Source organism: Xyrauchen texanus, chromosome 1, assembly GCF_025860055.1.
Source record: "Xyrauchen texanus isolate HMW12.3.18 chromosome 1, RBS_HiC_50CHRs, whole genome shotgun sequence".
NCBI lineage: Eukaryota > Metazoa > Chordata > Actinopteri > Cypriniformes > Catostomidae > Xyrauchen > Xyrauchen texanus.
In genome coordinates this window covers 8,107,100-8,123,999 of record NC_068276.1, presented here as the reverse complement: position 1 = coordinate 8,123,999, position 16,900 = coordinate 8,107,100, and the positions used below count along the sequence as shown (strand labels likewise).

The 16,900-nt window shown below is 37.1% G+C and overlaps 1 protein-coding gene across 1 annotated transcript in view; it reads left to right on the top strand.

The window, feature by feature from the left end:
* LOC127659504 (phosphofurin acidic cluster sorting protein 1-like) overlaps nucleotides 1–16,900 on the top strand; it is an 84,053-nt gene that overhangs the window by 38,894 nt on the left and 28,259 nt on the right. The window contains exons 2-12 of the mRNA XM_052149391.1: nucleotides 2,262–2,349; nucleotides 6,127–6,216; nucleotides 9,261–9,386; nucleotides 9,466–9,610; nucleotides 9,913–10,001; nucleotides 10,153–10,230; nucleotides 12,384–12,443; nucleotides 12,761–12,921; nucleotides 14,507–14,600; nucleotides 15,455–15,538; nucleotides 16,083–16,204. Of these exons, the coding sequence (XP_052005351.1) occupies nucleotides 2,262–2,349; nucleotides 6,127–6,216; nucleotides 9,261–9,386; nucleotides 9,466–9,610; nucleotides 9,913–10,001; nucleotides 10,153–10,230; nucleotides 12,384–12,443; nucleotides 12,761–12,921; nucleotides 14,507–14,600; nucleotides 15,455–15,538; nucleotides 16,083–16,204 (1,137 nt within the window). The remainder of the gene's footprint in view (nucleotides 1–2,261; nucleotides 2,350–6,126; nucleotides 6,217–9,260; nucleotides 9,387–9,465; nucleotides 9,611–9,912; nucleotides 10,002–10,152; nucleotides 10,231–12,383; nucleotides 12,444–12,760; nucleotides 12,922–14,506; nucleotides 14,601–15,454; nucleotides 15,539–16,082; nucleotides 16,205–16,900) is intronic.

Here is a 16,900-nt window from a genome sequence, read left to right as displayed (position 1 = left end):
ATAGCGCTGGGTTCTTTCCGCCAACTATCAAGCGGGGAGGATTGACAGATGCATAATGTCAATCATTTCAAGAGATTGCTAGTCAGTAGCAACACAAAATAGGTTTTTTTTCCCTCTCGTTCTTCCTCCGTCTGGCTGGTTCCTCTAGTGAGGACAGTGCTTTTAACTCGGGCTGGGGAGGATGAGGACAGTTGAAATTGTGAACTGAGTTAATTTAACGCAGACCTGCCAAACTTGGGAATTTTATATTTTTTTTTACATTACAACACAAGTTTCTGTCAATACTTTAAAATGAAAACATATATTACATTATAAAAAATATATTATTTCCATTTTTATTAAATATTTGAATTCTATTATGGTTATCAGTTTGTATAAGCACACATATCATACAATTAAATTAATCATGAAAAAAATGGTTATAAGCAGGTTTACTGAAACTTTTGACTCATTGTATATTATAATATAGCCCAGTGCAGTGCAAGTTTGTAAAATATTAAAGAGTTCTTCTCAAGAATATATGATTGTATTCTTCATAGCCGATTTATATGTTGAATAACTTGATGATATGGTGGTGAATAGGGAAATGGCCGTGTGCAAAACGAAGTGGTGCAAAGGCACGTGAACTTAGTTTTACACTATTGTGGTACTCAAAATATTTTCCCTTGTTGGCAGGTCTGCATCCTGGCATTGTAGGAAAAGCTGTAGAACGCAGATGCACAATCTTCACTTGCTGATACTGTTGTTCACCACTAGGTGGTGCAATCCAGTGTTATTGAAGATCAGTAAGGAACAGGAAGAGGACCTGGACAATTACCAGTATTGATAAATTAATAAAACTGACTTGACAGTGAACAATAGTCATTTTTAACAGTTTCTTCAGTTTGACATGATACTTTACTATGTGTGTCGTCTTCCATTTTAAAGTACAGCTGTATCCGATTGAGGCAATTGTCAGGGCAGTTTTCCTTGTTTATGAGAAAAAAAAAAAGCAGTTGCAAGCTATTCAGGCGATTAGTGAATGTACACAACTCGAGTCTGAAGAGACTGTTTTACGTACATTTTATTTGAAATATTACTGTCATTGTTTTAGCATGTTAGATTAATCACCCTTCTATATTTTAAGCAATATGCAGTTGTAGACACCATTTACTTTTTCATCTTTTTGTTTTCATATTTATTTATTTACAATGCATTCAAATCAGATTAGGTCCAACAAATTTAAACTCAGACTGCCATTCTTGTTATATACTGTATATTTGGTTGCCAGTGAATGCTTCCCCAATCACTGCACTCAACACGGGAGGATATAAATACTTTTTGAATAAACAAACGCTTGGCTGGAAACAGTTGCTTTAAAGCAGAAACACTGAAGAAACCATTTAAAATGACTTTGTCAAGTTCAGCCAAGTTGAATTGATTTATACAAACTGACTATTGTCCATTGACAACAATGCATGTGGAACTTTTATAACCCTACTAATCGGAATTGAATGTGATAACATACAGATTGTGATAAAGGTTTGTTTGTGGAGAACCTCTCCCTGTTGCTCGTCGTCTTCATTAACACCCGATTGCACCTCCTAGTGGTGAAGGCTGGTAGCAGCAAGTGAAAATTGGGCCCATTGTACAAAGGGGCCTCTGTTTTTTCCTGGCAGGCTGCAGATGCCCTAACCCTGCCTCCACCTTAATCCTAACCATAGCCTGTAAGTCTGAGTACACTGCTAGAAACAACCTGAGGCACCTTTCTCCCATTGCAGAAAATTGTGCATCAGCACATGCTGTACAAGGATGTACAAGGTTGAATTTCCAACCGAATTTGAACCACTGAAATGTTTGACACATTTGCAAAGTAAAATATAATGAACTGAATGTAACAAATAACTGAATATTTTGGATGTGAACTTTGGTAGGCGAATATTTGTCCATCATTGTTTAATGCTGAAATGTTGTGCGAAATGTTTTCAATTTAAATATTCAAAGCTTTCATATACAACCATGTGAAATTGCATCTTCAAAACACACAAGCACTTTTAATGCAATGTTTATTTTTTTCAATTGGTGAAATTCAAGAGTGTTTCTTTTTTTTTTTTTCAACATTTGTTATTAATATACTCCCATACTTCTCATCTATTCACAATTTCAGTTGAAAATATCAATTTTATAAGGGGCGTTAAACTGTTTAACCTACTATTAAATGGATCAGAGCTTTGTAGCATTGCATTGTGTGTTTTAACAGTTTCTTCATGCTGTGTTCACAGACTCTTCAACCTGACACTGAAGAAGCTGGTCATGCTTAAAGAGCTGGATAAAGATTTGACCTCTGTGGTTATTGCTGTCAAACTCCAGGTGCGCACACTTCTTACTTATGTTCCTGCACTCATTATTCTTAAAGACTTCTTTTCAATTGCTGAGTAGTCATTTTGATGTTTTTTCTGAGGCAAATTTGTTTTATTATGTTGTGTATCTCTAATAATCACATTAAAAACAAAGAGAAAGTCTCATTAGAATCTGAGAAGTGTACCATCATGTTTTATTATTATTTCTTAAAACAATAAGCAGTGAAACAATTTTATTTTAAAATATGAGTCACATTTAAAAGACTTGTGGTGTAATTAACATACAGGTAGCCATTTTGGGAGACTGTTTGGAGAGAAAAAAAAAATATATATATATATATATATATATATATATATATATATGATTAGTATCTTGCAAAACAACTTGTGAAGTAATATAAAACTGTCATCATGGCAAAGACAAAATAAATTTGTTTAGACTTGAGAAAAATAATTGTTAATGCTCACAAAGCAGGAGAAGGACATACACACATATCAAAGCGTTTTCAGGTGTCAAGAACTGCGTGAGAAGTATTATCAAGTAGGGGTGTGCCGGTTTCAGAATTGGTGATGACGGTTATGACTTGAGTCAAATGTGACGGTTCATAACATAACCGTCGGGGGTTAGGGTTTACAACAAAAGGGTCTTTTGCGAGGTAGTGAACGGTCAGGCTCATATATGGGGTCATATTCACGCTTGACCACATATCTGTTGTCAGTGCAAAATTACTGATTTCCTGGAGTTCTCTTTGCACCTCATCATTTACCTTACTATACAAGGCCGGAACAGCTGTTTGAGAGAAGTACTTTCTCCCAGGCAACTCGTACTGTTTGTCGAAAGTATGCAACATTTCTTTAAATGAACTTTTTTCCACTGTCGAGTCACACTATCTGTTAGTACTCTCCATTTGTCGCAGTCTTTTTTATATTTCGTCGCCTTGGAAAATGCCTCGGCCATATTCAACTGCCTCTGACCAGATGTGGATGGTTGAGCGACAGCAGAAGCAGTGGTTAATCCAATGGCCGCGTAAACCGCGGGGTGGTTAATCTTCAGATGGTTACGGAGATTGGTGGTGTTGGCATTTGTAACAAATAGGCCTACCGTCTTTCCGCATATTCTGCACACAGGCTCATCATGATTTTCTGGTTTTCCGTTGCCATCTGGTTTAAACCCGAAATGTGCCCATATAGGCGATGTAACATTATTTTTCGCAACGAGATCCATCTGTTTTACCTTTCTTCACGAAGTTCTCACATGTAAAGTGACGGCTACTGCAGCAGGCAGCGCGTCCGCTCCCATGTACCACGCGATCACGCGCTGTGCGTATGCGCACCAAAAATAGCCTAATGAAAAATCATTCATCATATCATAGTCATAATAATTATAATGCCGATATTATTTCAGAATAGAAATATTATAGGCACTTTATTAGGATGTATATAACAAAACAGGCGGACAGTGTAGGCCTATTTAATTGCTCTAGAAAGTAATGTGCCGCCGCCTCAGTGGTCCGTTGGATTGCGCGTTTAAAAGTTAAAGTTAAACTGTTGTTTTTAATTAGTATTTAAACATTCTCTATGATTATTTTTTTTTTTTTGTAAAAAAATATTTTAATTACACGGTTTTGGCGGTTATGGAGTTCTAATGACGGTTTTCAACTATAACCGTCGGTCTCACTGTTATATAATAACCGTCACACCCCTATTATCAAGAAGTTTGAAGAGACCCACACAGTGGAGAACAAGACTGGCAGAGGCAGGAAGTGAAAGATTTCAAAAACCTTGGAAGGAAAACTGGAGAGAAGTTTCTAAAGACCCAAGAACAACTGCCAAGACACTAGTGAATGATTTAGCCAAGTCTGGGATTGATGCCTCAATAAAAAGTCACTAGAGCTCTGCACAGGAATGGACTGCGAGGTTGCAGACCAAGAAAAACTCCACTTCAAGCAAGACTGACGTATGCCAAGGACAACCTAGAGAAAAATCTTGCATACTGGAAATGTGTCTTTTGGTGAGATGAGACAAAACTAGAGCTCTTTGGCCATAGAGATGTTGCCTATGTTTGGAGAAAGAAGGGAGAGGCGCTCAACCCAAAGAACACTGTTCCCACAGTGAAACATGGCGGTGGGAGTATAATGCTGTGGGAATGTTTCAGTGCATCTGGAAGTGGGAATCTCATCAGGGTCGAAGGAATCCTGAAAAAGGAAGAATACGAGAACATTTTGAAAGACAACCTCAAGCAATCTGCAACAACTTGGTTTGGGTTGATTTTTTGTCTTCCAGCATAATAACGACCCAATGCATACCTCACTTCTGGTGAAGAAATACCTCCAAACGAGCAAAAGGAACGTCCTTGACTGGCCTGCACAAAGCCCAGACTTGAATCCCATAGAAAATCTGTGGGTCACACTGAAGTCAAGAGATTTGCTTAGGAGGAATGGGCTGCGACTTCTTCAGGAGAAATGCCTAAAACTACTTGAGAACTACAACAAACGACTAAAGGTTGTTATCAAGCAAAATGGATACACTATTGACTATTAACATCAGAGGGCTAATCATTTTGACCTGTAGATTTTTTATTATAAACACTCTAAGTTGCATAAATAAACAATTATTTGTAGAAATGCTATGTTGAAAAAAATATATATATAGTTCTGTTGGAATTTTTTTTTTTGAAAACTTGTTTGAAAATTGAGATTAAGTTGTGTATACCCATTTGTACTAAAGGTGCAAGGAAAATATTTTAATACCTGTATCTTGTTTACACCACATTACATTTTTGAAGTCATTAAATCAAAGAAATGCTATTTGAGGAAACCTCTTCTCTTCGTAGAGACTCAAAGATTAAATATTTTAAAACTTGACATATATTTTTTTAAACTAGATTCTTTTTTAAAGATTTCTCACTTTTATTACCATGTACAACTTTATTTGGCCAAGACACAATCCCGTTTTTATCAGTGAATGCTATTCTAAAGAATGTTTGATTCATTTGATTGATGTCATAAACTTTCATCACAATGTAAATTTTTACTAAAACTTAACTTTTTTGCTGATGCATTCAACGATGTGTGCGGGGCTAAATTAATGCTGTGTATCATAAACCATAGTTATTATATATGAAAATAAATGAATATTATTATTACCCATAATATTACAGCCTACCTGTCACTTATCTAATTAAAACCTGTTGATAATATCAAGTCCCACTCTACATTATTTCTCGATTTATGTGAGTAAAATACTAGGTAAATGCCAATTCTTTTTAAAGGGATAGTTCATCCAAAAATGAAAATTCTCTCATCATTTACTCTCCCTCGTGCCATCCCAAATATGTGTATGTCTTTCTTCTGCTGAACACAAACAAAGATTTTTAGAAGAATATTTCAGCTCTGTAGGTCCATACAGAGCAAGTGAATGGTGACCAGAACTCTGAAGGTCCAAATATAACAAAGGCATCATAATGCATAATTTAATCAATGTCTTCTGAATCAGTGCAATTCGTTTAAGTGAGAACAGACTAAAATAATAATGGTATTTAAAAACTGTGTTGCAATCAAAATGGTACAGTAATTAGAGTCATGGCATATAATAAAGTACCATGGTATCACCATCTGATACCATGATTGTGATTTTGTAAGCGGCTTGCATTCCCTGCTTTCTCTTTTTGTATACACAGAAGACAACACTCTTTCTTCTGCATAATCAGTCTAGCAATTTAAGCACTTTATTCATCCTTCCTCTGTTCCTTCACCACTCTCTCTCTCTCTCTCGCTCTCTCTCTCAGGGATCAAAGCGAATCCTTCGTTCCAATGAGATCTTGTTGCCATCGACCGGCCAGACGGAAACAGACCTGCAGCTCACATTCTCACTGCAGGTGTGTGTGTTTTTGAACACTTCTTTAGCACCTTACACCGTGAACATTGGAAGCAATGCAGCACGTCACCTCAGAACATTCACTAAAAATGGGCCAAATTACTGTAAACTCAAGTACCTCTGCATGGGGTGGAATTTTGCTGGAGCAGAACACGTACCGGTACCTTCTCATGGTACGTGTTAACTGGTGCGTGGTGAGTGAAGATTAGCGGGTGTTTTTAATTCATTGTCGACTCCTATTGGAATTAACAGTGGACACGTATGGTAAGTGTTGCCAGTACTGTAACTGTAATCGACAAACTGGTGTTCTCAACTTCTTTAACCCCATATATGGGCTGCCCTGTGAACGTGCAGAATAATTGACAGGCAGAGACATAAATACCGGCTAAACTACGTGCATATTAACTGTGTGCATATTAATTAACTTCTAGTGGCGGTTTAGTTATAAGATAAAAGGTGATTTAATATTAGCAATTTAGGCGTACCAACAATCACATATCAAAGAAGAATAGTATTTTACCATTATACAGAGGTGAAAATGAGGATTCACTCTGCCAGTATCACTCAGTCACCATCTGTAAGTTCCTTCAGAAAACGTCTCGTGCCGCACTCGGGTGTGTTAAAAATTTTCTGATGTAAAAAATGTTGTTTGGATTATTTATGAAAACTGAGACCGATAATGAACAATGTCTCATTGTGTCATCGCAAACATTTGAAAAAAACAAAAACAAATCTGTTTTTACTAATATTCTAGTTTTGATCAAACACCAGGGAACCCCCCCAAGTTACATTATTTTGGCCTTATGAGGGGGTCCATTAACTCTTAAGGGGGGTCCAGGAACCCACCAACCTTTTGTCTGCATCAGATTCATTCACAATCTTTCATGCGACTGTGATTGAGATGACCAGTGAAAATGTTCTTGAGGGTTTAGTCAAGACTGTGGGTGATGTTTGCACTTAAGAGATTTAGGAAGAAAAATCACACATACTGGTCATGCCGCAAAACGAAACATTGCATTGTTTTCCAGCTCTGCCCACTTGATCTTACAGCATTTTGAATTTGTTCCTAGGCCTCATGCCTGATTTGCTTGAAATTTATGATGTAACATCTAGTGACACTCTTGACAAAATGGTTTTGAAATTCATTATGATAGACCTAACCGTTCACAAATTACGCTTCAAAGAATTTGACTGCAAGGACGCCAAAACAGGCTTTAACTAGGCAATCCTTAAGCATATTGACATGAAACTTGGTATATGTCACCAAGTTTCTAAACCTGTAGCGTTTTGGCACTGTGCCACCTAGTGGTCAGGAGAGATTGCTATTTTTGCTTGTAACTTCGGAATAGTTTGGCCTAAATTAAATTTAATTGAAAATGTACATTTCAAATTGATCCTAGAACTCACAAAATTTTGCATGTATCATCTTCAGATACTCATGAATTTTTTTTATAAAAAGCCTTTTGAGAGATCAAACAATTCTCGTTTAATGCATCAACTAATTTTATGGCAAGATGCCAATAAAGATCTGAGAATTGTATCTCTTGAACCCTTTCGTGTTTTGACATGAAACTTCATATATGGCATTGTGACCAAGCCCTTACAATACCATATCAATTCGGTAACGGCGCTACCAATTGATCAAAATGTAATACCAATTTAATTCTATGTTCAATGTAAATGTTTGCCATTGGTGTTCTTGGCCCCGTAATCACTGCTTGTAGCTGTATTTTTTATGTAATTTTATTTGTCACATATTAAATAAAAAAAAACTTCTGACTGTTACATTAAAGCTAGCTTGTGATATTTCTGGTGTCTGATTGACTGCCCTTACAAAAATCGAGAGTTGAGAGTTTCGGCAAATAGTCCATTGTTGCCAAAGGTTGCCGGAGGTTCACCACTACCGGCGAAGAGCTGCAAACATCTGGCAAACATTTGCATGATTGAAAAGCTCATTTTCATGTGAAAATAACAAGAGACAAATTTATGGCAAGTTTAGTTTTTTTTGTAAGGGTGATTTAAAATATCTTTTGTTTAATTTAAATATCAAATGCATGTATCCACAGTTTTAGTAACAATATAATTACAATACATAACAATAACAATAATACTTATACAGTATAATAATTAAATGTTTATACCAGTTGATTTCCATTGAAATAAAGATATAAGTTATTAACCCATTTAACATTTGCGGAAGTATAAGCTCACAGCTGATTGGTCTGTGCTTTCTGTACGTCATTTAGAACAGCGATTCCCTTCCGGGGGTATGCGGATACCCCCTGGTGGGTACGTAAGCAGGGACCAGAAGTTAAGGAAAAAGAATTGGACATTTTCTATTTTGAACTATTTCAAAACAAAACGTATGAATTAAAATAAAAAATAACAGGGATTGGACTGGGTAAAAAAAAAAAAATTTGAGTTAAATTCGATCTTCATTTAAACAATCTCAATAGCTATTCTTAAACTCCCAAGATCGATCTTTTAATATGCAAATTTAAGAGATATACTTTCACTGCTTGCAGAGTTTGGTTTTTTCGTTCTGTGTCCAAAGAAGAGATCCACGCAATCCATTTGTCTTTGATAATGTCTCTTTTTATATCCTTTCTGTTCTTTACATTCAGTAATTGATCAAACATAACAAAAGGAAACATTTAGTAACAGTAAGGAACTCGTGCTGCTCCACTCTCGCTCCACTAAAGAATGACGTGGAACTGCAACTGATATGATCAGTGGGAACTGTCAGTTTTCTGTCTATAAAGTGTTAATTCAGTTTTACTGAAGGTGTTGATATAGAATGTTCACTTCGATGCTCATATTGTAGTCAGCCTCAAGCCATTGTGGAATGGCATGTCAACGAATGTGTCTGGTGTAGACAGGGTGTTAAAATTTTGCCAAAAGATGGGATTTTAGAGGCCGCTCTGCAGGAGTGCATCTATGATTTCTTTATAGATGTCTTTTTGGAAGCTCACAAAGTTCTGGAATAGATTCTTAGTGACTTTATAACTTAACTCTTTTCTTCATCATGTCACTGTCGGTTGTCAGTATCCTCACTTCCTGAAACGGGATGCCAACAAACTCCAGATCATGCTGCAGAGGAGGAAGAGATACAAGAACAGAACCATCCTGGGCTACAAGACCCTCGCGCTCGGACTCATCAACATGGCAGAGGTAAACCAAACATACAGTATTTCAGCTTGAATCCATCTTTGCCATTCACGTGGTAACTGATGATTGATTGTGTTGTTAGGTGATGCAGCACCCGATGGAGGGTGCTCAGGTACTGGGATTGCACAGTCAGCTGAAGGAAGTGTCTGTCCCTGTGGCTGAGATCAGAGTTTACTCTCTTTCCAGTCAACCCATCGACCACGAGGGGCCCAAAGCCAAGATGAACGGTGAGAGATGATATATTTCAGCAGAGAAAACAACATATCTTTTAAGCCAAAGCATTTATTTTATCAGGTTTAATCCCTTGCATGTAAAGCTGAAGTGTGCACTAGTGGCATCGAACGCAATTTTAAACACTCCTGAACACTTTCTGCCATTGGTCAGTCAGATTGTATGATGTAACAATGGAACAGTCTTCATATAGTCAGAGGGAGAAACTCTTTCATACCAAGTACAACACTAATTAAGATTAACTTATTTTCATATACTTGTTTTCTCATACATTTTCTTTTGTGCCTTTCTGGGTCAGATCGTTCTCCAGACATTGACAACTACTCGGAGGAAGAGGAAGAGAGCTATTCATCTGAACAAGAAGGCAGTGATGACCCCGTTCATCATGTAAGTTAATTTGTGTGTTTGTTTATACCACTGTGCAGTTCACACAGAGGCCAACTGTTAACCTTAGCTCACGTGCCTGAGACTATAATGTGTCTGTTTAAATGTATATGTATAGTGTGTTTCTTAAATAGATTTTGTGTGTCTGTTTCAGTATCTAGATGATGAAGAGGATGAGGTGAGGAAGAAGAAACCCAGACGCAAACTCACCTCCAATGCATCCATCACCAGAGTAAGACACACAATCTCCAAGTAGCTTTACTAATGGATGTAAATTACAATACTGAGTTCCATTTAACTCTCTCGTACATGCAACCATTACACTTAAAGAGGTCACTTTCTACACATTTGTGCGTGTTATATTTTCCCTCAAATCAACTTTTGATCTTTGTCAAGAAGGTTTCTTGCAACAGAAATGGTTAATAATTTATTTCCGACACTTCAAATTTTACATGTGGTTTCTGCTACTGTACCTTTAAGTAAATATGTACATGACCTCTGTTATCATTAACTAACCTCCACATACCGGGCAGTCATATGTTAATGAGTTCATGGTTGTGACATCACAACCACAAAGAGATCTGAACGCGCCAGCTTACGTTTTGTTTCTAGTTATTACCTAATCAGCTGGGAAGACTGAAAAGTAAATCTACCAATGTTATGTAGATAGGCATAACCATTTCGGTGGTTGTCTACCAGCCGGCTAGAAGTTTTCCTGAAAGTTCATGGTGGCGAGCTGTTGAACCACCAAAACAAACTCAAAAACACCTTTGTTTTGGCCAGATTTTGTACTCAATGATGTCACATCCGTTTATTAGAGACATTAGAGGGAAGGAATGGATTTGATGCATTAGTTTCAGCAGTCCACAAAAACATTTTCCCAGTAGCATTTTGGAGTGTCAAGGTGGTCTTTGGCAAACTTCAGGTGCGAAGCAAAGTGTTTTTTTATTGGAAAGCAGCGGCTTCCTTTGTGGTGTCCTGCCATGGACATCATGCTTGTTTAACGTTTTTGTATAGTAGACTCATGAACAGAGATGTTAACCGGTTCCAATGATTCCTTCAAGTCTTTAGCTGTCACTCTAGGGCTCTTTTTTTACTTCATTGAGCATTCTGTGGTGTACCCTTTTAGTCATCTTAGCTGGATAGTCTCTGCAAGGGAGAGTAGCCACAGTACTAAATTGTTACCATTTATAGACTGGTTGTCTCACTGTGGACAGATGAATATTTAAGCTCTTCGAGATAACCCTTTTTCAGCTTTATGCAAAGCAACAATTGTTGATTGTAGGGCTTTTGAGATAGCTTTCTTACGAGGCATGGTCCACATCAGCAGATGTTTCTTGTAAATAGCACACTCAAAATGTTTGAGTACTTTTTATAAGTCAAAGTGGCTCTAACCTACACCTCCAATCTCATTTCATTTATTGGATGCCAGGTTTGCCAACTCCTAACTCTAATTAGCTTTTGTTGATGTCAATAGCCAAGGGGTTCACAAACGTTTTCCAACCTCTACTTTGAATGTTTGAATGATGTATTCAATATGTACAAGAACAAAACAATAATTTGTGTGTTATTAGTTAAAACAGATGGTGTTTATTCATTATTGATACGTAGATGATGATCAAACCAGATTTTAAGAATTTATACATAAATGCAGGTAATCCCAAAGGGTTCACATACTTTTTCTTAACACTGTATGATCAATTTGTATATAATAAATCAGATCCTCCCAATAATTGTTTTCATTGATATTTTGGCAAATTTTTCAAGTTTCTCTTCAGCTGTTGCGTTAACAACAAGTAGGTTTTGTGACACATTAACGTGATACTGAAAGCTTATTGGCTTGAATGGGTACGTCTGAAAAATTATTGGTAATAACTGTGGAAGGAGGCATATTTCATTTTGCCTTCGTTTTGCCTTTTTTGGCTGCATTTTGAAAGGAAACAGATGAAGATGAATATCCATTCTGATTGGTCAGACTATTAATAAGAGGGAGCTTTATGCCGTCAGGCTCCTCTGGCATTCCTACTGTTTCATGCAGTGATTAAAACTCAACTGGGCTGCTGCACATTAAAAAAAATTTAAAAGTGGTAAAAAGTGGACTCTTCATGTATGGTGATTAGAGGCTAGAGGTTGAAAATAAGAGGGATTTGGCATCCAAAAAGGAAAGTTGTTTCAGAGTCAGAGCGAGTTATTATAATGATAAAAGATTAAAAAACATATGTTTGTACATTTATAATGTGCACTGGTGAATCATGTACAGGAAGACCAGGAACAGAATAAAAAAGGGTCTATTTTGAACTATTTGAGTTACGGGTTGGTTTGGCAGGTTATTTAGGTTTTAATCTTGTTTTGATCTGTCTATTTAATTCTGTTTTTATTCTCCAGCAACCCAACATCAAGCAGAAGTTTGTGGCGTTGTTGAAGAGGTTTAAGGTGTCAGATGAGGTAACGTCTCCTCTCATCTCGCTCCTCTCTGCTTTTCTCATCCGACGGCTCGCTTGAACACTGCTGAAAAATGACTTGTGATGATGCTCGTCTGTACACTCATGTTCTTGCCCTATAATGTTATTGTTTCTTTCATTTTCTCTCGGTCTGTCTCACCTCCGTCTGTTAGTCTCACATCTTCCCATTCTCACTTTTCTTATCTGAGCTTTAGTGCTGTTATACAGTGTTCCCCTAACTGTTTTGGATACACACAAATTCGAAAACAAAATATCAAACCAATTTGCATCCGAAATAAAACTAAATTTGTGTGCGTGTAGGTGGGATTTGGTTTAGAGCATGTGTCTCGAGAGCAGATTCAGGAAGTGGAGGAGGATCTGGATGAACTCTATGACAGTCTGGAGATGTACAACCCCAGTGACAGCGGACCAGAGATGGAGGAGACTGACAGCATCCTTAGCACTCCAAAACCTAAACTCAGGTAACGCGCACACTCACACAGACCTAATTCAGACTGTCTGCGGCATCCTCTGGTGGCGAGTTCAGGTTGTCTGCCCTTTTTTAAGTAACCATCAGCTCTCTACCAGCCGTTTAACCTCTTCAACTGTGGGACATTTTTGGGCTGCTCCCTGCAATTTTTCAAATGTAAAAGCTCACCAGTCATACATACTGTGGACTAATTGCCCATTATAATTTTTTTTTCTTTTTTAGTAAGACTTCAGTTGTTCATATATAATATTGTATACAGTATAGTTACAATCTTATGATGAATACAAATCTTTTTTTGTTGTCCTAAAGTTGTAAGCACATAATTCTGGTTCTGTTTGCTCTATCTCCCTCCAAACGTCTTATTTTATTTCACTAGATGGCAGCAAGTACTAGAAAAAAGAACCTTCACCTTCCATCACAAAATGCAGATCTGAAATGTAGGTGGTCGCTCTAATGCATTTTACAGATTTGCCCTCACAGATGTGCTTGTCCATAGACATTCGGTCTAATATTCAGTTGGTGAACATCCCCATTGTTTCATCGAATATCTCGGCCTCTGAGTGGACTATAAGTTCAATCTAGTTGTCATTAGAAAGCTGAGATCTCTCCACTTATAACATATATAATAAAATATATTTCTGATGAATTGTTAAGCATGCTTTTCCTGCTGGATCATATTTTGTTTCTGGACATCTAAGATAAAATATTAGATTATTCACACAAGCAAGCTCACAGACAAGTAAAAAATGGCTCATTTAGTAGAAAACTGCCTAAGGTAAGAGCAGATATAAAGTTTTTAGCTTTTTGGGGTGGTTTGAGGTTGAGACGTTTGTATTCGATGTCTTAAAAGATTTGCAATGCAGATATTTTCAAGCCTTATCTTGTTATTTTATGCAACATAAATGCAGAAATTATGGTCATCTATGAAACATTATGATTCTAAGCTTTCAAAGGATACCACATATGTCTGACTTATGTATCCGGGGACTTGAACATTTTAAGCGAAAACTTTTCTCGCGATATAGCACCCCTTTTTGGAGTTGAAGAGGTTAACAACCAAATACTTCTGTTTGCTTAAACCTCATAACCGTTGGTAATGAACTCATGATCCAGAAGTTGTCTTTGTAAGTTGTCAAAGTTGTCTTTACTGATAATCTTCACCATTGTTTCTTCATTTTTGGTGAACCTTTAAGACAGGATTTACTTGCTGAAATATTTTCATGCCTTGAGTTCATCGGAGGACTGGAGGACTTTAAGTAGATTATATCAGAAAATGTGTTAGAAGTGTTTACTTTTTTATGACCTATGTTTTATTTATTTTTTTGCAATTCCTGATGGACAAAATCAAGTCACTTTCATTTATTTCTTGTTGAATATTCTGTTTCGCTCAGAAATGTGGCACATTTTGGAAGTAAAATTGGTTGCAAATGCAGTTTTATGCTGACTTAAAGTTATGAACACAGAAATGGGATATAGTCAGCTTTGCCTGTGTGTTTTTACACTTTAACTTTCTTTATATTATATTAATGTAGCAATCTCTTTCTCTCCCATTTCCTCCCTGACTGTGTTTCTCACAGACCATTCTTTGAGGGAATGTCTCAGTCGAGCTCTCAGACAGAAATCGGCAGCTTGAACAGTAAAGGAAGTCTGAGTAGAGACCCCTTCAGCCCTGTGAGTGTTTGTGTTTGATAATTGTGGGAGGCTTAAAGCTGTATTATGAAGTTTCTACGCTACTAGTATCTAGTAGAATTGAATTTTCAAGGCAGCCAAAGTAAGCTTAGGTTTTAGACCTTGGTTTTATGTTAATTAAATGATACATCAGAGCTGTCTTAAACTTTGCCATTTTCATGACACTCACAGCATATTCTTGTTTTATGTCTTTATTTATTCAAACAAAGTTTGAATGGAGTCAGTTTGTCAAGCTAAAATAATTTCTGAATTTTATTACATTCATTATACGGTTAAGAACAAATGTTAACCGTTAACCAGAATGTTTAAAGACTATCAATAGAGTGTGCTTGCTGCCTTGCAAGCTGTATAATTAGAGATTCCATTGATGAAGTTAAAGTTGACAGAAAGCTGCTGTCCACTGACGCATCATCCTTTAACATTCAGCTCTGAGGTGTTCAGTGAGTCACAAAAATGTAATGCATTTTAATTATCTGAATATATATATATATATATATATATATAATTATTTTATATTTAAAGATAACTATGTATAATTATTTCATCATTATATATTTAATTATTGTTATATGAGGGTCTTTCTCAGCAAATATTTGTTTATGCGATTAATCGTGATTAATTAATCGGGACATCATGTAATTCATTCAGCTAAATTTTTTTAGCGATTGACAGCCCTAATATAAATATATATATATATATATATATATATATATATATATATAAAAGGGCAAAAGGGCAGGTGCTTAAGCCCCCTTTGATGTCTATGTGTGCAGGTGCCTGATCATTAAGGGTGTGTTTAAATGATTTAAATGAATATCATTCCCTTGTTTGTCCAGCAGGGGGAGCAGCCACCATCAAATAAACTCAAACACTCTCATAGCCACGACCTGGAGGAGCCGCTGTCTGAGAATGACACACTGGTGAGACACTGACTCACATATTACACACACACACACACACACACACACACACACACACACACACACACACACACACACACACACACACAATGTGTCTCTCACCCTGTTCAAAGCTCATGAACGCACAGAGATTATTATTATTTGTTTTTCTAATGCTCTTTTGGGTTTAATGTGTGTGTGTGTGTGTGTGTGTGTGTGTGTGTGTGTGTGTGTGTGTGTGTGTGTGTTTGTGAGCGTGTATTTATCACTTTGTGGGGACCCAATGTCCCCATAAGGATAGTAAAACCCGAAATTTTTGACCTTGTGGGGACATTTTGTCGGTCCCCATGAGGAAAACAGCTTATAAATCATACTAAATTATGTTTTTTGAAAATGTAAAAATGCAGAAAGTTTTCTGTGAGGGTTAGGTTTAGGGGTAGGGTTAGGTTTAGGGGATAGAATATAAAGTTTGTACAGTATAAAAACCATTATGTCTATGGAAAGTCCCCATAAAACATGGAAACACAACGTGTGTGTGTGTGTGTGTGTGTGTGTGTATTTGTAGGAGCTGAATGATCAGGAGTTGTTTAGTGAAGTCGGTCCCTGTATAATGGTGTCTGTGGCTGAGAAACCCCGAACACCATTAAAAACCAGCAAGAGTGAGATACAGTCCATTCCGTCACCCAGGTAAGAGCACACACGCATATACCCAACTATCTAAATGGGGACCTTATGCTATATTCCTTACAAAGATGAATGTGGGAAGTTCCTACTATATCCACACTCAAGCAACCACTGGGCGGCGCTATGATGATTGTAATGCTTTAAGACGCAATGTAAAACTAACCGAAATTAGTTATCCAGATGGAGAACAACAACGATTTAAGTGTTATTTGAAGTAAAAAGGAATTTCAGGCTCAACTTGTAGGCCTACAGTTGTTGGCGGTCGTAACAACTTAAATTAGTAAATGGAAACATGATAAACAATTTGATAAAAATTAAAAATCTGACTTTCTATAGCTTGTTATACTTAGTCCTGCTGTCTCCATATGAGGACATACATTTTTAGGAAAATTGTATTTTTATTAGGGGCAACTAGTTTCCCTAAAAGGGAAATTAAAAATTCACACAGCAGTCACGCTCGGGCCTCAGGATGATACACCTTAAGCGTGGATGGAGAGAGTCCTGCATCCAAATGCTCTTGAAAACTCAGAGCATCATCTTCACAGGGCAACACGCTGGGTCCTCGCCATGGGAGGAACACCAGTCAACAAAAAGTTGGCACTTCATCAGAGCTCTAGCCTGTAGTATGGTGTCGAGCACTAGCTGTCGAGCACTGAGAGTCTGACTAATCCCATTCAAGGGGCCAGACATGAATTCTCC